This window comes from Diabrotica virgifera, chromosome 10 (assembly GCF_917563875.1).
Source record: "Diabrotica virgifera virgifera chromosome 10, PGI_DIABVI_V3a".
NCBI classification, from domain to species: domain Eukaryota; kingdom Metazoa; phylum Arthropoda; class Insecta; order Coleoptera; family Chrysomelidae; genus Diabrotica; species Diabrotica virgifera.
The window spans coordinates 87,927,086-87,950,993 of record NC_065452.1 but is presented as its reverse complement, the minus strand read 5'-3'; the positions used below and the strand labels follow the sequence as shown (position 1 = coordinate 87,950,993).

The 23,908-nt window shown below is 34.1% G+C and overlaps 1 protein-coding gene across 1 annotated transcript in view; it reads right to left on the bottom strand.

Annotated features, from left to right (window-relative positions):
* Positions 1–1,511: 1,511 nt before the first annotated feature.
* LOC126878523 (uncharacterized) overlaps positions 1,512–23,908 on the bottom strand; it is a 44,563-nt gene continuing 22,166 nt past the window's right edge. Inside the window, exon 4 of the mRNA XM_050641278.1 lies at positions 1,512–3,507. Coding sequence (XP_050497235.1) covers positions 2,757–3,507 — 751 coding nt within the window. The 3' untranslated portion in view covers positions 1,512–2,756. The remainder of the gene's footprint in view (positions 3,508–23,908) is intronic.

Here is a 23,908-nt window from a genome sequence, read left to right as displayed (position 1 = left end):
TGAGAATTATCATGGGAAATTTCAGAGTAAATCTTGTGCTTTAGATCTAATATTTTTATTATATAATTTTTCATGGTAGTTATCAGCGTCAATTTCGAAGTAAATTTCGGTCATGTAAAACGGCTCTAACACCTCCCCAAAAACCAGGGTTGTCTGGCCCGGCTCATAGGACCTTATAAGGGGTAGAAGAACATTTTAAACAGTGAATAAGGCGGAAGTGGCAGCCTGGTTATTGCAAAATACAAAGAAATTCAGGGAAACATTAGAAAGAAAAATTCGAAAGCCAAGGGAGGTTGCTCTTCGACAGATACAATAGAAGACCTGGATAAAATGTATAATAGTACACCAAAAAAATCAAAGAAATGGCAGGTTCTAGAAATAACCCGAGAACGAATTTCTTTAAAAAGGATAAAGGGATATTATTTACTGATGCGAAGGAGAGATTGTGTCACGGGCTCAATTACAATCAACAATTATTTAATCATAAAAGAAGAAGAGCTGTCATTAGAAATCATAGAGGATACCGGACTGAAAATATTACGAGGAAATAAATATGTCAAAACACGAAATATGGCAAAAATACTGGACCAGATGATATGCTCAACGAATTATTAAGCCCCATTGATGAAGATGTTAGGGATTTGATGGTTAAACTCTGTACTCTAATATACCAGACTGCCACAATCCCCAGGCAATGCAAATAAATTGAAGACAATTGCAAAGTTCAACAACCTGCTCATATCACAGAGCAGTAGCTTTAATGAGTCACTTGTTCACTTAAAACATTTTGGAAAATAATACACAGCGGAATTAAAACTCTCGACTATGAAATTAGTGACACACAATTTGGCTTTAGAAATGGTATGGCCACAAGAGATGCTTTGCTCGGCTTAAATGTGCTGGTTCAGAGTGCTATGGACGTGAGTCAGGTCATGTACTTATGTTTTGTGGACATTGTAAAGAGAAATTTTGAATAACCTACGTTTGGCAGACGATAGAGGTAGTAATAATCACGGATAACAACAATGATCTACAGAACGTAATGCCAGGGGTTAACGAATGCTATCAGGAATACTGAATTTGAACGTCAAACGTAGAAGTAACTAGAACGATAGGAAATGAAGTAAAAATAATATTAACTTCAAAAGGCGAAAACTTGAGTTCTTGGAATATGTCATGAGGGGCAAAAATACTCATTCTTTCAACTTATTACGCAATGCAAAATTCGACGAAAGTAAAATGTGGAAAGACGAAGAATATCCTCGATTAAGAATGGTTCTAATGCAGTAGTGCAGAATTTTTTAGACCAGTGAGGCGGTCAACATGCTCCACATAACCATGATGATTTTCAACCTTCGATAGAAGATGGAACTTGAAGAACAAGATATATTGGTATGTAACTAATAAGCTAAAGACACTACATTAAAAGGAGTTAAAGAATGTTTCATATTTTATTTATATCTAAATATTTATATACATTACTAGAAATTTAAAATTATAAATTAAAAAAATATATAAATATAAAAAGCAGACTATAAAAGATATATTTACAATGATCTGTAGTTAAAAATGTATAACAAGATATCATTTACAAGCACGAAAAACAGTTTCGCCTATAATTCCCTAAATTTTTCTTAATTTCAAAATTTATTACATTGGCATAATTTTTTAGGCGGTTCGATAGGAATTAAATCGTGGACTAGATGTTGGTCATACCATTTTGGTAAAATGTACTAACTTTATTTAAAGATTTCTTGATAATAGGATAGTCAGTAAGGAACATCGTCTTATGTCTATATGTCTTACAAGAAGTATCTAATAAATGGTGCTTATGAAACAAAATATTGCAGTATCTAAGATATGTACAGAGTACAACCTACATATAATTTCATTAAAAGGTGGTGCTACAACTTTTCGTGAGCTATGACCTGTATCCAAATATCTTCCATCTTTTCCTGTTGAGTGCCTGTTTTCTCCATCCTCTCACTCCATTCTCCCTTTAATTTGCCCCACGTTTTAATAATACCTGCATCACAAAAAAGTATATAGAATTCAAAAATTCAAAATTATGCCTTAGCATTGTGTTTTTAGGTATTGCGACAAAGATAGACTTGAGCCAATCTATGGGAATCACTCCAGTGTTGAATATTGCATTATACAATTTTACAGCTACATACTTTGAAGTTATCTGGTAATGTCAGCACTCAGTTGGTATATCATCTGGACTACTAGCTTTCCTAATTTTAACATTTTTTATATCGTGTTTTCGCGAATGAAAAATAGTCAAAATTAATAAGTCTTGCGAAGAAAGAGAAATAGAACTCAAATCTAGACACGAAAACTACGAGACCTTGACCACGTGAGGAGAGGAACAATAGGTTCTGCATAATATCATGCAGAGAAAGATTTTAAGAAAGCCTAGCGTTAGTAGTCGACGCATGCCATGGCTGCTCTATGACATAAGATAATATGAGCTAATACATAAGAAGAAGCAAGAAGTCAAGCAACTCGAATATGTGTAGTTGCTATTTTCTTCTTATTTCGTTGTGATTAATAATGATTTTGCTGCTATTGTTAACTAGTACATAGATAACTCATTTTTTAACCATTGTACCCTATTCATTGTAGGTAAAATTTTAAAATTGAAATGGAAATACTGCTAATTAAGAGATCTTTATTATAACTAAGTAAGTATTATAACTTATAGGAACGCTTGTTTTTCGTACTTGTGCCTGTAATAAGCGTAATTAAAAAAATTAAGCCAAATTATCTGGAAACGCAAATCTACCATACATATTCCTATAATAATTGCTGTTTTTGGTAATATGATTCTGATAATTATTGTACTTAATTTTTATGTCGTCATCTTCATATGCTACATGATCTTTTTCAAACTCTGCCGAATCCACGATAAGCTCTCCAGTGCCTGTCCTATCAGGAAAAATAAGTAAGGATGCTTTATGATTTGGATCAGGTTTTTCAAACTGCTTTACACTATGACTGTACAGTGGATTATGACTTTCCTTAAGGTATTCATTATTGTAATTAGGAAATATTAACGGATTACCAGGCTGCTTGAACACATTATTAAAATTATCACTTGATTGCAGTAGAGTCTTAGATTTCCTGTAGTTGGACTGTTCTTCTGGAAATTTGAATATACTATTTTGCTCTATACTATTACTGGGAATGTAAACAATAGGTTTGTTTTGAATTCTTCGTTCAGCTGAACTTTTGGAACCATAATAGTTCTGTCCAAAATTATTGTAAAATGCATCATTATGCTGGTGAGGAACGTAGCTTTGTTGATTCAACCCGTTGAAGAATCTAAAAAACCCTCCGTTGTAATTATTTAGATACTGAACCAACTTATCTGCGTCCGAAGGGCAGTTTGGATAAGCACTGGTACAAGATCCTTTGTTGCCCTTTGATGTATACCCCAACAATGCTGCTCTTCCGAAATAGACCAAGGGGCTTATTGATAAACCATTCAGTGATGATAAGAACCTAAAAAACGTGAGATGTAATAAGAAATCATGAAAGTCATCAACAGAAATTAGTATTTTTACAAATTCAGCGTATTTATTTGGCTGTATCTAGTTCACAGACATACAGTTTTCAGCAAACATGGCAAAGCAGTATGTCCAGACCAAATCCAAATAGCTTAAAATGCATAAATGATGAAACGTCCGTTCTGTATCACTGCAACGTTTGTATTTTTAGGGATAGCCCAAAAGTTAGAGAGTAACAACTATTATTTCAGTATATGCCCTATTTTGTATATTGTGTTAAAAAAGTTTACTGTAATGGGACGTGCATTAACTCGTCTCCGAGATTAAAATTACCAGTTTGGTTAATCTCCTACCTGAAGAAACATACATCAATAATTCGTCCCCGAGAATAGCAGGTAAATAAAAATAGATTCGTCAACTCGTCCCCGTAAAATTATAGATAGTATCAAAGTACCATGTCACCGTTGGGAGTTTTAATACAGAAATAAATTTTTTCTTTTGTGGTATTGCTACAATTTTTCTTGTATAAAAATTAAAATGTGTATATTTTTTATATAGCTACCTACCTTTTAATTCATCTATATTTTACAAAACCAAGTACACTCATCAATTCTATGTTGAAATGTATATAGAAAAAAAATACTCAACAGTATACAAAAACGGGTCTAGGACGTTTCATCGCCGCCGTTTCGATGCCGCCAGTTCGATGCCGATGCCGGCCGATTCATCGCCAGTCAATTAATCGCTATCTGATATATTTCCGAATTTTCGACAGTTACAATTATTAGTTATTTTTAGTATTAATTAGGAATTCTAGGAAATGCGAGATATCACGGCGATGAAATGGACTGGCGATGAACCGGCGGCATCGAAACGGCCGGCGATGAACCGGCGGCATCGAAACGTCCCATTCCGTATAAAACTATTCAGCTATAGTACATTCTTTCACGGTTTTTGCTCTAAATTTTAAAGAACCGACATGAAATTTGGCATACACCTAGCTTACATGTCAAAGAAAAAAGTGATAGTGTGCCAATGTGTGCTTTTGCCCTGGGGGTGACTTTCACCCCCTCTTGGGGGTGAAAAAATATATGTCCAAAATAAATCCGGAGATAGGTAAATTGACTAATTTTAAGTAACTTTTGTTCTATAGAGATTTTTCGCCATGTCAACACTTTCTGAGTTATTTGCGAGTGAATATGTTCATTTTTCAACAAAACCACATTTTTAGACGGTTTTTCGCAAATAACTAAAAAAGTAAGTATTTTGTCGAAAAGACGTTCTTAGCAAAAATATAGCCTGTAAAAAACTAAAAAAATGGTGTACGCTTTAGGTCTGTGCACCTCGTAGAACCAGAGTTATAGCCAATGAAAAATTGATTCGTATTCACCAAATTTGAAATAGAATATTTCGGCGTGAAATATCCAAAAAATTAAGCACTTTTTGGGGAAAACCCATTATAACCTTTTTAAAGTATTTAAAAAATCTTTATTTCTGTTTTTATAAAAAGTTTTCTAGCATTAAATTTAAGCAAGTTACGCTCAAAATAAAGTTGATCCCTTTTGTTTTGGCAAAAAAAAAATCGGGAAGACCACCCCATAATTAGCAACTTAAATGAAATTAATCGTTACCGTTCCACAAATTATTTTACTTATGTTGTGTTTATATGATCTGTAAGTTTCATCGATTCAAAGTGCTTAGTTTTAAAAAAAATTGGTTTTAAAATAAAATTTTTAAAAATTTTAATTTGAAAAAATATGATTTTTTCAAAATAACTTAAAAATTGTTAGAGATACCAAAAATCTCAAAAAATAAAAAAAGTCAGCATTGCTTTTCTAAATATCATGTATTTTTTTGTTTTTCTGTTAGACAAAAATGGATTAAGATTTGGTGTTTATAAATTTGCATACATTCCTTATCAGTGACTCGTTCAATCCCTTTTATCTACAGCCCTTTAAAAATAAGGACTTTGAACCGATGAAACTTACAGATCATATAAACAATACATACACAAGTCAAGAAACTTGTAAAGTCGTAACGATTAAGTTCATTTGAGATACTAATTAGGGGGTGATTTTCCCGATCTTTTTACCAAAATAGGGACTAACTTTATTTTGAGCGTAACTTGTTTACTTTTGATGCTAGAAATTTTTTTATAAAACAAAAATGAAGCTTTTTTTAAACACTTTAAATAAGCTGAAATGAGTTTTCCCCGAAATGTGCTTCATTTTTGGTTATTTCACGGTAAAGTATTCCATTTGGAATTTGACGAATATGAACCTATTTTTCATGAGCTATAACTCTGCTTCTACTAGGTATAGAGACGTGATATATACACCACTTTTTAAAACTTTTTACGGGCTATATTTTTGCTAAGAATGTTTTTTCGACAAAATACTTACTATTTGAGTTATTTGCGAAAAACCGTCTAAAAGCGTGGTTATTTTGTTAAAAAAATTTACATATTTACTGGCAAATAACTCGAAAAGTATTGACTTAGTGAAAAAACTCTATAGAACAAAAGTTACTTAAAATTAGTCAGTTTATCCATTTCCGGACTTTGGACGAATATTTTTTCTCCCCCAAGAGGGGGTGAAAACCACCCCCAGGGCAAAAGCACATATCGGCACAATACCACTTTTTTCTTTGACTTGTTAGCCATGTGTATGCCAAATTTCATGTCAATCCAAGCGGTTCTTTAAAATTTAGAGGTTTTGCAATATTTTACCGTTAAAGAACGTACTACTATACAAAATAACGCAAAAGATGGAAAACATAATACATAAAGCATACACCTTTAGATGTATCGGAAAAGTATGACTAGTGTCACTGTGACAGGAGAATTTTATAAAGTACTCCTGTCACAGACGTCTAAAGGTGGGAAACTATGTAATGTAATGTTAATTTATACGTATATATCGATAATTTCCACCTCAACTAGTTTCATCTCTTTTTATTTCACAATGTATTATGTTTTCCATATTTTGCGTTATTCTGTCGGGTATTAGCACGCTCATCACTGTATTACTAATAATGTAGGGTAGGTACATACAATGTGCATTTTAACATTTATAAAAATATGCTATACATTTTACAAAATCGAATCTTGAAATAGATCCATTAACTTTTATATTTGTCTATTTTTTAAAATTTTTGAATTTCCTTACAAATAAGAGTCTGTTGTGAAATTGTTTTAGAACTTAAAAAAAATGAAAAATTGACGGATGTGCCGATTAGAAACTGGTATTAAATTTAGCATGGAAAGATTCACCTGCATTTGTGCTCCTTTCTATACATACTATTGATGAGTTCAGCCCATAAACAAGGCGGAAATACGGCATCTTCGGAAATATAATTGTGCACCAAATAGTCAGCAAACAATAATTGTAGACTTTCGTTTTGGGGTTGTATTTCCGAAAAAACGAAAGCAAAGCAATTACCTACTTTCGATGGATTCAAGAAGAATAAACCAAATATATATCGTAGCCATTTTCCAATTTCACTGTTTTCGTTCCAGTAATCAGGAACGAGGCCCAGATTTTAAATTTGGCAGAACCATGCTTGTGCCAAATGAAACCTGCAGCCTACTATTTTGAAATTTGGGAACACTCTTCTTATAGAATTGTGAATGGTTGTTTCAAAGTCTGCCACAATAATTTCTGGATTCAGATTTAATCCCAAATTTAAGCATTTAATTTGCAAAAGTTTAAAAAGATTTTTGTAAGAACATTCCTTTTTATTTGGTAGCAAACAACAAAAAAGGGGATTATAATATCCATTTTCCGATACACATATTATGCAGTGTGAACAACTGCAAGAAATGATCTGGACAGTAGTTGAATCTACCGATATATAATCTGCTACTTTTGCAAAGGAGGGTAACATTTGTTAGACACGAAAATACAACAATTTCTTCAATATCGTCGTTAATGAAAACAAAGCTTAATAGCCATTGTTTTTATAGAAGCAAGAGCGTCTGTTCTACTTTTTGGTAAAACCGGTAAAGTTTTTCTTCTGTTCTTATAAATAGTGTTACAAATATAGTGAAAATAAATTAGTAAAATAGTAATAGGTTTGTTCGTAGTACGATCCAATCGAGCAGCAACCGTTGCCAACCATCAGACGCATGCGCAGTTAACAGTTAGCGCTGCGCAGTTAACAGTTAGAGTTCGTAGACTACAAAAGCGCATGCGTCTGATGGTTGGCAACGGTTGCTGATCGTTCTACGAACAAACCTAATGAAAGTGAAAATAAATTTAAACTTTCTTAAACTCAAGTTGGTTTTCCCAGAAATTATAATCCCCTGCTTGGGGACCAGTTGAGTGGTGTCATTAAACTACCGTAATTAGCATCGGTAGAAATTAAGGGTAGGATTATCTTTTTGTACCTGCTCGGGGACGAATTGAGGGCCAACCTACAGGGACAATATCTTATTGAAAAACAGCATGGTCGTATAAATAAAAAACTGAAGAAAGGAATATATGGTAGTCATTTTGGTTCTGAAACGGACTAGGAATCAAAGAGGCTTTATTTGCCATCAAGATGATAGCTCAAAGATACATGAATATGATTTTAGATGTGCTAGGTAGATTTTGAAAAAGAATTTGACAAAGTAAGACCTGACATATTAGTCAAAATTTTAATGAGAAAAAACATAGACGATAGGGGCTTAAGAATAGTAAAAAACCTTTACTGGAATCAAAGATCACAAATTGTAATTGATAACGAACCCAGTCCAGAAATTGAAATCAGGAGAGGAGATGGGCAGGGATGTAGTATGCATTACTATTCAATATAGTGGATCCATTTTTGGAGTAGCATTATTTTGTGAAGATGAGGGAATAATAATTAACAGAAGAACTATGAACATCATAAGATATGGAGATGACACCGTGATAATGGCAAGCTCTGCTGAACAACTTTAACTACAAAACAAGCAGTTTCTGTGAAAAATGTGGACTAAAAATGAATATAAAAAAGATTAAATATATGACAATAATAAAGAAACCAAATATACAAACAGACACACATTTGGGAGATGTACCGATAGAAAAAATATCTAATTTATAGACAAAGGTCGAGATTTTTTATATATTTAATCGATTCAGGCGCAGTGGCGGATCTACGGGGATGAAAAATGGGGAAATTCTTAATTCTGAGGAAAATTAAGGGAACTTAATGCATCTATTTTTATTATCATACATCTTAGTTATTATTTATGTCTTTTATGTAGTTTGAGTTTATCTTTTTTATGTCTTTTGGTTAGTGTTTCATTGGAAGCTCCCCCCCCCCTAAGGCAAATTTCCCCTCTCAAGGCAAATGCCTATATCTGCCACTACTCAGGCGTCGCAAACAGGAAATCTTGGGAACTCTCCTTATAGGCTTCAGATTATTCTAGTGATTTTAAAAGATAAAAAGGAGTGCTGCGAGTACCTAACCTTGTGGCAGACCATTTTTGAGTTTCCTGGAGGTGTTTATTTCTTAATTTGTTTAATTTCAAGTAATGAGTGCCATAATTACTCGTCAGCTATCGATCAGAATTGATTCTATTAATCTGGCGGTTAATTTGCAAGGAATAGTGCGTAAGTGTTTATAAATCATTATTTCTCACCATACTATGTCAAAAGCTGCTGATAGATCTATAAAAGTAGCAGAACTTAACAGTTTTTTTTAAACCGGCTTCTATGTAAGTACTTCTACTTCTTACGGTGCCGTATCCTTAAGGATGTTGGCCATTACTTACTTACTTACTTACTTAGTCCTAAGCCTTTCTACCTTTAGACGTAAGGCTGGTGAAGTTGAGTTTGGCATTGTAATATCCATGCTGTCAGATCTTGCGTTAGGTTTCTTGCACTTTCCAATGTCAATCCCTTCTTCTCGACTTCTTCCTGATTTCATCTACCCACATAACTCTTGGCCTTCCTCTTTTGTTTTTCCCCTGCACTCTCGTTTCGAACACTCGTTTTGTTAGCCTCTCGTTCGACACTCTACACACGTGCCCGAACCATCTAAGTTGTCCTTCTACTATTTTTTCATTTATTGGTTCTAGTTTTAGGTTTTGTCTAATTGTTTCGTTTCGTATTTTGTCTGTCCTCTTTCTGTTTGCTATTTTCGTCAGGAACCTCATTTCCATAGCATTGACTCTGGATTTTTGTCTGCCCGTCAATGTCCATGTCTCGCTGCTATACATGATTGTTGGTCTAACTACTGATTTAACGACTGCCGTTTTTACTTTTTCCGGTATCTCTTTTTTCCCAAAAAATGTTGTTTTCATAGTGTTAAATAAGCTTCCTGTTCGTCCCATTCTCTCGTTTATTTCCATGTCTTGTTTACCATTTGATTCGATTATTACTCCTAGGTATTTAAAATATTCCACTTGCTCTAGTTGTTTCCCGTCTAATTCTATTGCGTGTGTCTTCCTCGTATTTGAAATTATCATTGTTTTTCTTTTCTCTGTATTAATTTTCATATTTATGTTTGATAGTTCTTCTTTTAGGATTTCAAGATTGTTCTGTAAGTCTTCTCTGTTTTCTGCTATCAATACCATGTCGTCTGCAAATAGTAGCTCCGATAGTTGAGTCTGTTTCATTTGCCAGTATCCTAATGTTAGTTTTCTCATTCTTCTCTTGGCTTTCTTTATCGCTTCATCCAGTACCACTGAGAATAGCAGTGGACTCAGCACGCATCCCTGTTTGACGCCTTGACTTGTAGAAAATTCTCTGGATTCCTCGTTATTGGTTCTTACTGTATTTGTATTATTTTTGTACATATCCTTTATTACTTCTATTATGTGTCTGTCGACTCCCCTTTCTGATAGTGTCTTCCAAACGTCCTTTCTTCGGATTTTGTCAAACGCCTTTTCCAGGTCAATGAAGCACATATGTATCTCTCTATTCTTCTTGATTACCTTCTCACTTACTTGTCTTAATGTGAATATTAGGTCTTGCGTGCTTCTGTCCTTCCTGAATCCTCACTGTGTGTCTTCCATAGTTGTTTCTCTTTGGGTTTTTATTCTTGTCTCTATTATTCTTGCTAATACCTTCCCAGGGATACTTGATATGGTGATACCTCTGTAATTATTACAGTTTCTCTTCTCCCTTTTTGTGTATTGGTAATATAATGTCTTTCTTCCAGTCCTTTGGTAATTCGGCTCTATTTATGATATCATTCATTAGTTCTTTCATGCTACCCATTCCCTCTGTCCCCATGAATTTTATCATTTCCGGGGTGATATGATCCTTGCTTGGTGCTTTGCCCAGTTTTACTCTTTCAATTGCTTTCTCTAATTGCTCTCTTGTTATGGATTCCATTTGTTGTTCTTCATTCCTTTCTTGTATCTCCACTATGTTGTCCTTGTCTACATGAGTTAGCTCTTTGAAATGTTCTCTCCATCTTTCCATTATTTGTTTTTCTTTTGTTAGTACGTTTCCATTCTTGTCTTTTATATTCGGCATAATATGCTCTTTCTTTTGTCTGAGTTGTTTTAATGCACCGTAGAAGAGTTTTTGGCTTTCCCTATAATTTTTTGTCATTTTTTGTCAAAATCTCTCCCATGACCTTTCCTTTCCTGCTTTCACCGCTATTTTAACCTCTTTCCTTTTTTCTTTATATGCTTCGTAATCTTCCGGGTGTTTTGTGCTTAGGTATCTCTTCCATTTGTCTTTTTTGTTCTTTATTTTCTCTCGTATTTCTTCCGTCCACCATTCTGTTCTCCTCATGTTAGTATTTGCTATTTTTGCTTTCCCGCAAGTTTCCTCAGCTGCTTTGATTATGCTGGTTTTTAGATATTCCCAATTTTTTTCTATATTTGTATTTTTGCCCTACCTTTCAAAGTATTATCTAATTTTTCTTGGAATTTCTTTTTATATATTTCCTCTTTTAATTTGTAACTTTTTATTTTTTCATTTACTACCTTTCTGCTCTTTTCTTCTTTTTCCTCTGTTGTTCTCATTCTCATTATTACTAGATGGTGGTCACTGCCAATCTCCGAGCCTCTTTTCACTTTCGTATCCTGTACTCTTTTCCATTTGTTGCTGCTTACCAAAAAGTAATCTATGATTGATTTTTCGTTTCTGCTGTCTTGTACTCTCGTGTATTTGTGTACTTCTTTATGTTTAAATTTTGTATTTGTTATAACTAGTTTGTTCTCCATACATATTTTTATTATTCTTTCACTGTTTAGCATTTCTTCTCCTTCTTTTCCCATGCACTCCTCTATTCCGCTGTTGTTGTTTCCGACTCTACCGTTTAGATCTCCCATTACTGATTATGTTTTCTTCCCCATTATCAATTTGCATTTGGAGCTCCTCGAAAAATGTATCTTTCTCTTCCTTTCTTGCATCTTCATTTACTCCGTAGGCTATTATTATTGTCCATATTTCTTCGTCCATCAGTTTCATTTTCACCGATAATATTCTCTGGTTAATATATGTTTCTTCTATAACGTGTTGTAGTCTATTCGGTGCAATTATTATCCCGACTCCTTCTTTTGCTCTCTCTTTTGTATCCGCTCCTACCCAAAGTAACCAATATCCTTTGTGTATTTTCTTAAGACCTTTTCCTTTCATCTTCGTTTCTGTTATTCTTAGTATTTCTATTTTTTGTCTTATTATATCTTCTACCAGTTCTTCCTCTTTTCCATTGACGCTTCTCACATTACATATTCCCATTTTTATCTCTCCTTTTTTCTGCAATCTAGCTTTCCCCTTTTTCCTATTTTCATCCTTGTTTACCCTTGCATCATCTTTTTCCCTATCGCTTTTCCCATTCATTGCCTTGGTCGTCATTGTTGTGGGTCCGGTCTCATTATTTTCTTTTAGTTTTTTGGAGTCCCTTCCCCGATATTTCTGTGAGTTTGTATAAGTTTCTCTTTATTATGGTCCCATTTCCACACCTTTCCATTAATCTCCAGTTTCATATATCCTATCTTCGTAGTATTACCTTTGTCTTTTTCTTCTTTTGCCATTTTCCGAATTTTTGCTTGTATTTCCCTTTCCTTTCTTGTTAAATCTGATTCTATATACACCTTTTGTCCCTGTAGATTTTTCAGTTTTCCTTTGTTTTTTAGTACACTCAGCTTATCCGTTAGGTTTTCCATTTCTGCTACAAAGATTTGGTCGCCTTATTTCTTAATTTGTGTAATTTCAAGTAATGAGTGCCATAATTACTCGTTAGCTATCGGTCAGCATTGATTCTATTAATCTGGCGGTTAATTTGCAAGAAATAGTGCGTAAGTGTTTATAAATCATTATTTCTCACCATACTATGTCAAAAGCTGCTGATAGATCTATAAAAGTAGCAGAACTTAACAGTTTTTTTTTAAACCGGCTTTTATGTAAGTACTTCTACTTCTTACGGTGCCGTATCCTTAAGGATGTTGGCCATTACATTTGCCCATTTAATCTTATTTGCAGCCGCCCTGAATAGTTCTATTGAGGTCATATTCGTCCATTGTCGCAGGCTTTTTAGGCCAGAGTTACGTCTTCTTCCTGGTCCGCATTTGCTATTGATTTCACCTTCGATTATAAGTTGGAGCAGTTCATATTTTTGATTTCTTACGATGTGACCAAAATATTGTGTTTTCCGTTCTTTTATTACAAGCATAAGCTCTCTTTTCTTGTTAATCCTCCGCAAGACTTCCACATTTGTCGTATGGCTCATGTAGCATATTCTGAGCATTTTACGGTAAGACCAGAGTTCGAATACTTGGATTCTTTTTTGTGTTGCTTTTGTCATTGTCCAGGCTTCAACACCATAGAGCAAGGTCAAGAAAGCATAGCACTTAAGTATTCTTGTTTTCAAGGAGATATTCTGCTGGCGGTTGCATAGAACTTTTGTAAAACACTGTACATGCCCTTTCCAGACGTGTCCTTATCTTTAGTGAGTGGTCCTAAGTTTCATCAAGATTACTTCCAAGGTGCGTTATTCTTGTTAGTCTTTTCAGATCAATTCCGTCGACATTGACCTTCACCCTTCTGTTTTGTGCTTGCTGATGACCATCATTTTTATCTTCTTTGTATTCAATTTCATTCCAAATTATCTACAGGCTGTCGTTACTCGGTCCATTAGGCCGTTGCAGTGCTTTAGCATTATCTGTCAGAATGACCGTGTCATCAGCGCAGCGTATCGCAGGATATTTAAACATTGCCCGTTTATAATTATACCATCCGAGGTGCTTTCCAAACCTGTTTTAAATATCTTCTCAGAGTAAACGTTGAACAGCAAAGGTAACAGGACACGTCCCTGTCTTACTCCCATCTCGATATTGATTTTAGCCCTTTGTTCTTGGTAGAGGTTTGAAACGTTTCTTAAGTCTTTATCGTCGATATTACCTGACCTTAAAATATCTATTAGTTTATCATGTTTCTCCATGTCAAAAGCATTCTGAAAGTCTATAAAACAAAAGTATACACGAGAATCGACATCATATCTACAACTTTTAACTGGCACACGTAGTAAAAAAAGCACTTCTTTTTTTTATTTTTAATACACTAAATTACATATCAAATAATTTTTATCCAATATAGTCTAGGGCGCATCTGTTTTGAGATGGACGTTGAGAGGTGACTCATATTTTTTGGAGAAATTGCTTACAATTAACTCATATAATGATAATTGAGTTATTCTCCCACTCAAAAAGGTCCGGAACATTCTTTAAATAATCAAAATGTCAAAAAATGAAGGAAAAATTCGATTGTTTCTTCGTTTTTTAATTATAATTTTAAAATTATTCACTTCCGAGAAAAGTTGTACTGACATAAAAGTTGTGCATTAAATTTTCTGCAATATAGGATTGGTTAAAAATTTTAAAAATTGTCACCCGTGTTGCAAAATAGCAATAATTGCGAAAAAAGAACATAAAAAACCAGTATTCGCAGTTTACGTTTTTCAACCATTCATGCTAAACTTAAGACCTTCATATTTGACCTAGAAAAACTTTAAGATATAATAAAACAAAATTGTAAATTTCTTTAAGATCAGTTGAACAGATTTTGCAAAATTAATTTTGAAATCCAGCTTTCGCAAAAAAAATTCATTTTTTCAAAATATTACAGGACTGAAAATAAAGCAGATAGCAAGTTAAATTTTTACTTATAGAAGAATACTGTACCTTTCATTTGCAACTTACAAAGTCAAAATCGGTTAGCTACCACGGCGTCGGGATTTTTTTTTTAAATAAACATTAATTTTTGGTGCTACGCGCAGGACAGCGGTGTTCGATTCACTCAAGTTGATTTCCACCAAAATTTCTTCCAAACTTTATCTAATATATTATTTTCTTACTCTATATTTTGTTGTATTTTAATATTTTAATTCCACAAAAATCAAACTAATTTGATTACTGTTTGTGAAATATTGTTTAAACAATTGTATATGTTTAAAAATATTAAACTTTTATTGTCTAAGTTAAAATATATGAACACAGAAAGTTTTTGCTAAAAAAGTATTATTTCAAAGGACAGAGTATGTGTTTTTATTTTGCAATAAACAAATTTATTTATTTGTATAGAAATGTACTAAAAATTTGAATTTATCAATCATTATCAAAGGTCATTGGAATACCCAATCAGAGCAAACGTATCCGTTGTCCTGCGCGTAGCACCAAAAATTAATGTTTATTTAAAAAAATCTTGACGCGTTGGTAGTTAACCGATTTTAATTTTGCAAATTGCAAATGAAAGGTACTGTTTTCCTCTATATGTAAAAAAAATTCAACATGCTGTCTGCTTTATTTTCAGTCCTGCAACATTTTGAAAAAATTAATTTTTTTTGCGTTAGCTGGATTGCAAAATTTATTTTGCAAAACCTGTTAAACCGATCTTAATTAAATTGACCAGATTGTTTTATTGGTAAGTGTAGTATAATGGTTGGAAAACGTAAAATGACAATATTTGTTTTTTTATGGGTTTTTGGCTATTGCCGTTTTGCAACAAGGGTGACAATTTTTATAATTTTTAACCAATACTATATGGTAGGAAATTTAATTACGTAACTTTTATGTTTGTGCAACTTTTCTCGAAAATGAATACTTTTAAAGGTATAATCAAAAAACGAAGAAAAAAATCGAATTGTTCCTTCATTTTTTATCATTTTAATTATTTAAACAATGTTCCGGACCTTTTTGAGTGGGAGGATAACTCAAATATTATTATATGAGTTATTTTCAAGCAATTTCTGCAAAAAAATATGAATTTTACCTCTCAACATCCAAATGTACAAATATTTTTACAGATGCGCCCTGATCTATAATCAGATCGGTGCAGGTCGACTTTATATCGTATCTTAGACTAATAGGGACAAATAAAAAATAGTGATTGCAGCATATTTTGACGCAGTGATGAATAGTTAAAAAGCGTGTGAAAAATATTCTCTGTGATAATGCATGGCTAATATATATTCTAATCGCCATTTCTTGGAAGTGACCAATTTAATTTTATCATTATTACTTTATGAAATGAGACGTATGACTTATCGGCTGTTAAAATTGTTCTGAATTTTATCAGTATAACGACTTCTTGAAATATAAACCACCCATTCACCTATATTGACTGAGATGAAAACAAAAACAAACTGATTTGTGCATTAGATCTTAGTCGACTGCTGATCCTTTATTGAGACTGTGGCATCACGGATGTATTAAAATGGGTGGTACCGTTTCGTCAAATACTTATAAAAACGTTTTTAAGCGAAAAAAAGAGGAAGATAAGTGCAAGCTTATCGCATGCAAATATGTTAAAGAAGGTGAAACTAATGAAGCAGCATCAGGATCTTCCAGCAAGATATCAGGAAGTACAGTTGGTGAAAATCAAGCAAAACTCGTTAGAAATGTGACGTTTGCAAAGATCGCAAGAACTAAAACTAATATTTAATTTCATTCCATATCTTTATTTACAGGTGAGTGTCATTTTTTAATATTATTTAATATGTATTTTACCACTTGTATTTCGTCTATAACTATCTTCTTCGTCGTCCTCAAATGTTCCCTTTCCAATGGTCGTTGTTCCTTACTCTTCTTCGCCACCCACTTCTGTCCATCGTGTCTTTTTCATCTAAACCTTTCTCTACTCAAAGCCCCTTGTCACCACTCGGTTTTCATCTACCACTCCTTCCGTCAATTTTTAACAGCTCTATCCTTCATCCTACATCGTTTTTATTTGTAAGTCTAACGTGACCAAACCATTGCAGCCTTTGTCCTTGAATGTTTTTTGAGAATGTAGTCATCCCGGCTCTTCCCCTAATTAAGCCGCTTTTAATCCTGTCTCTTCTAGTCTTACCCACTCCAACGTAGCATTTTCATTTCAGCTACCTCCATCTTCTCTTCCTAAATCTTATGTCATACTTTACCGCTGCACCACACTCATGTATATCTTTCCTTTAAGTCCCTCCCCCATTTTGGACCACAAAATACCCCGCTCATTCGCATCCAGTTAAACTCACCAGCCTGTATACTGTGGGCATTTTCTCGATCTACATTCTTTTTTCCGTCATATAGGAGCCAATTTGTTTAAATTCTCCTCTCGTCTTAATTTTTCTCCAAACAATTCTGTCTCCCAACCATTCATGTTCCTCCCAACCACATATACTCTGTATTAGACCTGCTAACCTTAAGTGGCCCTCCTTCAATAGCTCTTCTTCGTCTTCTTCTTCTTCTTCTTCTTCAAGTGCCATCTCCGCGACGGAGGTCGGCAATCATCATAGCTATTCGGACTTTGGAGACAGCTGCTCTGAAAAGTTCGTTTGATGTACATCCGTACCATTCTCTCAGGTTGCGCAGCCACGATATTCTGCGTCTCCCTAGGCTCCTTTTCCTCGAATCTTTCCCTACATAATGAGTTGGAGCAAGTTGTATCTCTATCCACGTGTAATATTTCCAATTTTCTGGTTTTGATTGTATTTAAGACTTCCATTTCTTTATTCATCTTTCTCAGAACCTCTTTGTTTGTAACGTGTTCTGTCCGCGATATTTTTAGAATTCTTCTATATACCCACATCTCGAATGATTCCAGTTTTTTCATTGATGCTGCATTCAAGATCCAAGCTTCCATTCCTTAAAACAGAGTCGATAAAACGTAGCACCTAGCCACCCTTACTCTTAGCTCTAACTTTAGATCTCTTGTGCAGAATACTTTTCTCATTTTTTACAATTCGCTCTAGCCTTTTCTATTCTAATTTTAATCTCCTGGAAGTAATCATTTGCGGAGTTGATCATTATTCCAAGATATGCATATTGGTCTACTTGTTCGACATTGGTTCCGTTTATGAGGAGATTCTCGTTATTTCTTTGAGTTGTAGATTCTTCTTCTTAACGTGCCCTATCAAGTCCCCTTGACGTTGGCTATTAACATGGCAAAACTGTCTCTGTCTCTAGCTATTCTAAATAGTTGTTATGCTTTCTTTATTCCTGTCCACTCCCGGATATTCTTTAACCAAGAGGCTTGCTTTCTACCAATTCCTCTGCGTCCTTCGATTTTACCCATCATAATAAGTTGAAGAATATTGTACCAGTCTCCCCTTACTACGTGTCCAAAATAGGCCATCTTTCTATATTTGATGTTATTAAGCAGCTCGCGGGCAGCATTTGCTCTCTTAAGGACTGCCACATTTGGCAGCATAGCCGTCCATGGTATTTTCAGTGTACGTCTGTGCAGCCATATTTCAAAGGCCTCCAAACGATTAATGGTGGATATTTTTAATGTCCATGCTTCGACACGATACAAGAGGACTGACCAAATGTAACATTTAATCATGCGCTTTCGAAGTTGAAGTTGCAAGTTATCATTACAGAAGAATGACCTCATTTTTAAAAATGTCGTGCGGGCTATCTCGATTCTACATTTTATCTCTTTATCTGGATCTAGCTGTTCAGTAATATGGCAACCAAGATATTTAAAACTGGGTAATCTTTGAATTATATGGCCATCAACATATAACCGTGAATCTTGATGGACCAAACGGCTAAATACCATGTATTTTGTTTTTGAACAGTTTATGTTTAGGCCAAACTCTCTTCCCACTGTGTCAATAGCATTTAAAAGGTGTTGTAATCCATTCATATCATCAATTAAAATAACTGTATCGTCTGCATATCTGATTGTATTTATCAGAACTCCATTAACTTTCACACCCCATTCCAAATTATGCAGCGCTTCCTTAAATATTCTATCTGAATATAAACTGAATAACAGTGGGAACAGTATACAACCCTGTCTGACACCTCTTTGTATTGGACGAGTTTTAGATATTCTCATAAATTTTGACTTCTTGATGTTTATTGTTAGGCCAATCTGTGAAGATCTTCCATATTTTCGGCTAAGACGACAGTGTCATCCACTTATCTAATGTTGTTAATGGGAACTCTGTTCACCTTTATTCCAACTGTTTCACCCTCAAGATCTCCTTAGGATCTCTTTCGAGTAGGCATTAAAGAGAACTGGCGAAAATACTCATGCCTGTCTCATCCCACGTCTAATTTCAATTTCCTCTGACAGCTGTTCGTTAATACGTACTTTTGCTCGCTGCTTATAGTATAAATTAGATATGATCCTGAGGCCATTGTAGTCTATCTTCTTTAATTTCAGGACAAATAATAATTGTTCATATCTTACTTTATCGAAAGCTTTATTATAGTCAATAAAACAGACATATATATCTTGATTGACGTCTAGTCAACTTTATATTAGGATATTAAGTGAGAAAAGAGCTTCACGCGTTCCTATGCCTTTGCGAAACCCAAATTGTGTATCATTAATATCTATGTCCAGTGTATGATATATTCCGTAATGATGACTTCATTAGCAACTTCAGCACATGAGACATCAAGCTAATGGTGCGGTAATCGGTGCATTCTCTTGCGTTTTTCTTTTTGGGGAGACAAACAAAGATAGACGTTATAATACGCCTGAGCTACAAATTTGGTTCAAGAGTATCACTAGAACATCAATGTGCTGTTCATCTATAATTTTTATTAATTCGATAGGAAGCATGTCAGGTACATGGCTTTTTCCGTTCTTCATTGTTTTTAATGCGTGTGCTATTTCTTCTTTTGTGATAGCTGGACCTATTTCCTCTGAGGTAAGTTCTAAGTTTTTCAAGGTCTACTCTTTCCTCATCGAACAGTTTATCTATGTATTCTGCCCAGCATTGTACTTTCTCATTAGTCTGTGTTATAATAATCCCTTGTCCATATCCAGAAGTGCACCAGTGAGATTTTGTTCTCTTAGCCCTGCCATTTCGTTTATTTTCTTGTGTAGATTAAATAGATCGTATCTTTTTTTAAGGTCCTCGATCTCTTTGCATTTATCTTCAAAGTGTTTTTCTTTTGCCTGCTTTATCATCCTTCTTATCTGGTGGTTAATCTCCCTGTATTTATTGTTATCTTTGTTCCTATGTATATTGTCTCCGGTGTTTCATCATATTGAGTATCTCGTCGTTCATTTATTCTTCATTTCTTTTTGCAGAAGTCTTCAGTATTTCTTTGGACGGTTATAGTAGACAATGTTTTAGTCGATCCCAGTGCTCGTCAATATCATTGGTGTCTATGTTCAGTTTGCTACCGTTCATATGCAGTTCGTATGCACAAGCTTGCTTGTGTCCATGGTTCTTCTAATAGCTCTTCTGCAATCCTCTAATTTCTCCTCGCACATTTATTTGCTCTGCTCTAATAACACTACAAACACCAGTCATTAACTGTATCTTTTTCCTCAAGCTCTTTCAACACTCAACTCTTATGCCAAATCCTTATCCTTTAACTTTCATCACTTTACTTTTTGCTATCCTGTTTACTTACCTTTTCATCTGACTTTTATATCCATATCCACTATCACCGGTCGGTGTTGTCTAGCTACATACTCACCCTATAGGTATAAATTTACAGTTGGTAACCTCTATTAGCTGACTTCTTCTACACCGCACAAAATCTATCAGACTTTCCCTCTTACCGGTACTCTAGACTCTAGGTAACATGCTGATTTTCAGCATTCATAAAAAACGTATTATTTTTGGTTTCTTTCTTCTTTTTTTAGTGTAGATATGACTATATCTCTTTTTCAATATGCCTCCAGTAAATTATCGGTCCATCGTTTTCGTGGTCTTCCCACTGATCGTCCTCCTATTGGAGAACCGTCGTCTTTATTACTCTTTGTTGTAATTCGACTTATATGGTCGTTCCATTCTACTCTTCTCTTTCTGAGCCAGTCCTCGATGTTCTCCACTTTGCATATCCGTCCTATATCTGTACCATCAATTTTTCTAAGGGTTTTCATCTCTGATGTTTCTAGCACTCTTTTTGTTCTACATGTATCGGGTCGTGTTCTTGCCCCGTATTGGTCTAGTGCAGTGATGGGCAAAGTACGACCCGCGGGCCAACTCCGGCCCGCGAAAGTATTTAATCCGGCCCGCCGAGTGTCCATCGATATGGATAGTATACATACAGGGTGTCCCAGACTAACTTATCCAGGCTGTATCTCTTAAACGAATAGAGATTTTCGAACAGGACAAAAACTGGTCTGTTCCATTTGTACTACACTTTAATATGGCATAGAAAAATCATCCCCTAAATATTAGTCTCTTAGTTACAACCCCTAACTTAAAGTTTTTTAATAGCACCCTGTATATTTTTTATAGTTTTGGATGTGGTTTTCTATCGTCTATTTAACAGATTTTTTAACAATATAATCGGTTTGTAAATAATCAAGAAAATATCAGTTTATTTTATATTTTTGTTATGTGTCTCAGATTAATTTATCCAGGCTATATCTCTTATACGAATAGAGATTTTCGAATGGGACAAAAACTGATATATTCCATTTGTGTTCCACTTTAATATGGCTTGGAAAAAATCATCCAATAAATATTCATCCCTTAGTTACAATCCATAACTTTAATTTTTATTAACTATACCATATTTAACTGATATATATTTTATTGATTATTTACAAACCGATTTTATTTTTAAAAAATCTCTTGAATAGACGATAGAAGACCACATCCAAAACTATAAAAAAATATACAGGGTGATATTAAACAAATTAAAGTTAGGGGTTGTAACTAAGGGATGAATATTTAGAGGATGATTTTTTCTACGCCATATTAAAGTGTATTACAAATGGAATAGACCTGTTTTTGTCCCATTCGAAAATCTTTATTCGTTTAAGAGATATAGCCAGGATAAATTAGTCTGGCTGTATAGCTTTAACACAAAATGCTTTTTTCTATAATTCTGGCCCTCCTATAGAATTTCTTAAACTTTGTGGCACCCCATTAAAAAAGATTGCTCACCACTGATCTAGTGACTCTTTTGTTAATTCTGTCTTTCGTTTTTTTCCCGATATTTTGAGTTCTTCATATTGTTTTATTCAGGCATCCTGCGGCTCTGTTCGCTCTATTCACTTGACCTGCCACTTCTGTTTCCAGCTTTTCGTAGCTATATAATATGATGCCTAGATGTGTTAAATTTTACGATTTGTTCTATTTTCTGACCCTTCAGCTTCAATTTACCTCTGAGTAGATTTCCTGTTATAACCATGTAATTTGTCCTTTTTGGGGAAATTAACGTGTTACATTTTTTGGAGGTTATATTAAATTGGTACAGCCAATAATGGTTACATTAAATTGGTATTGTAAATAATCACCTTCACTTTGAGAAATTTTTATTTCGTCGCCTGCATAGCAGGTCATTTTAAGTTGTTTTTCTCCCATTTGGTATCTTTTTTTCAGTCTTACTTTTTTATTATTTCATCCATGATCAAGTTGAACAATAGATGTCACAGTGAATTCCTCGTTTTATCCAATTGCCAGCTTCAATACGGTCAAATAATTCTTCTTCTTCTTTTACTTTTATTGTGTTGTTCTAGTAGATAGGTTCGATTGTTTCGATAGTTTTGATCATTCGTAGAGGTAGGTATCCCTCTTGCATACAATAAATGGATAACGTCCTTTAACTTTACCATGTCATCTTATCATCATACAAATGCCATCTTAAGGTTCACGAAATATAAATCTGCTGGTGTGTTGTATTTAGCGATTTCACTTCACTTATCTTATTGTAAATATAGAGTTGGTGCATGATCTTCTCAACCAAAAACCTTGTTGTTCGTCTACTACAGTTTGTTTTTAAACCAAGGGGAGTGATTCAAATTTACCGCGCTGTAAGGCTTGTTTGTAATTGGTCCAACCTCAGGCAAGTTTACTCCACCGTTATAAAATTTTGACACTAATGACATTTATCAAGTTTTGACACTTTTGGCATTTCATAGGTTAATTCAGTCATATTGGCGATTTTTTGTGTTTTCTTTGTTATTTCTTTAATTTTTAGATTTTTAGTCTGATTTGATATAAAAAGCATTTGTTTTTAGAACTCTTCAGCGACGTATTAATATAATAAAATATTTATGGATTACCGTTGAGGGCCGACATGATCAACCAAAAAAGAAGATGTATTTGGTTATTGTTCTAGTGACTTTCTTGGGTGTGAATCTGTCTTTTTAGTTTACTCCTCCTGGTTAAAAAATGAACCATAGTGTTATTATTTCAGTGAGTTTATTTGTTATCACTTGGGTTGTTAATTTGATTTCTGTATTTATTAAGTTAATTCTTCTGCAGTTATCCAGGTCCGATTTTTCTCTCTTTTTGAAGAGAGGTATGCTTGATCTCCACTCTTGTTGTATTCGGTTTTGTTCTATTTTTTTAGGATTAGTTTAAATAATAATTGTTTGGCCGTATCTGGTCCTCCGTACTTTAAAAGTTCGTTCGGTATTCTGTCCTCTACTAGAGATTTTCTATTTTTTAATTTTCTTAATGCTTCCTTTACGTCTTTTAATATTTATTTCTTCTGATGTTGGTGGTTTATTATCGTCAACTTTAGCAAATAGGGTCGAAACAGGTGTGCATATGTTTCCTTCTAAATGTGTTTCATTTTTATTAGTTAGTTCATCTCTTTTCTTTGTTCTCCGAGTTTTTCTGTTAGTTGCTAAAAAAATTAAAATTAGGCGTTGTAACTAAGGGATAAATATTTAGGGGATGATTTTCTCTAAGCCATATTAAAGTATATTACAAATGAACTAGATCAGTTTTTGCCCCATTCGAAAATCTCTATTCATTTAAGAGATATATCCTGGATAAATTAGTCTGGGACACCCTGTATATATGTATTAATAAACTTGTAGATATAATCATGGATAGTAGTGTACGAACAAAGTTGTTCCTCTCATCAATACTATTCAATAATGTAATCGGTTACTAATTTTTGTTCTATTTTATTTCATACCAAGTTATCATAAACAATGCATAAATACACTAATAGCCCAGTAATGACCGTAATTATCAGCGTCACGACGGATTTGCTTGACAATTTGGATTTGGGTTCTACTTACCCTCTACTTAGGGGGTGAAAGTCACCC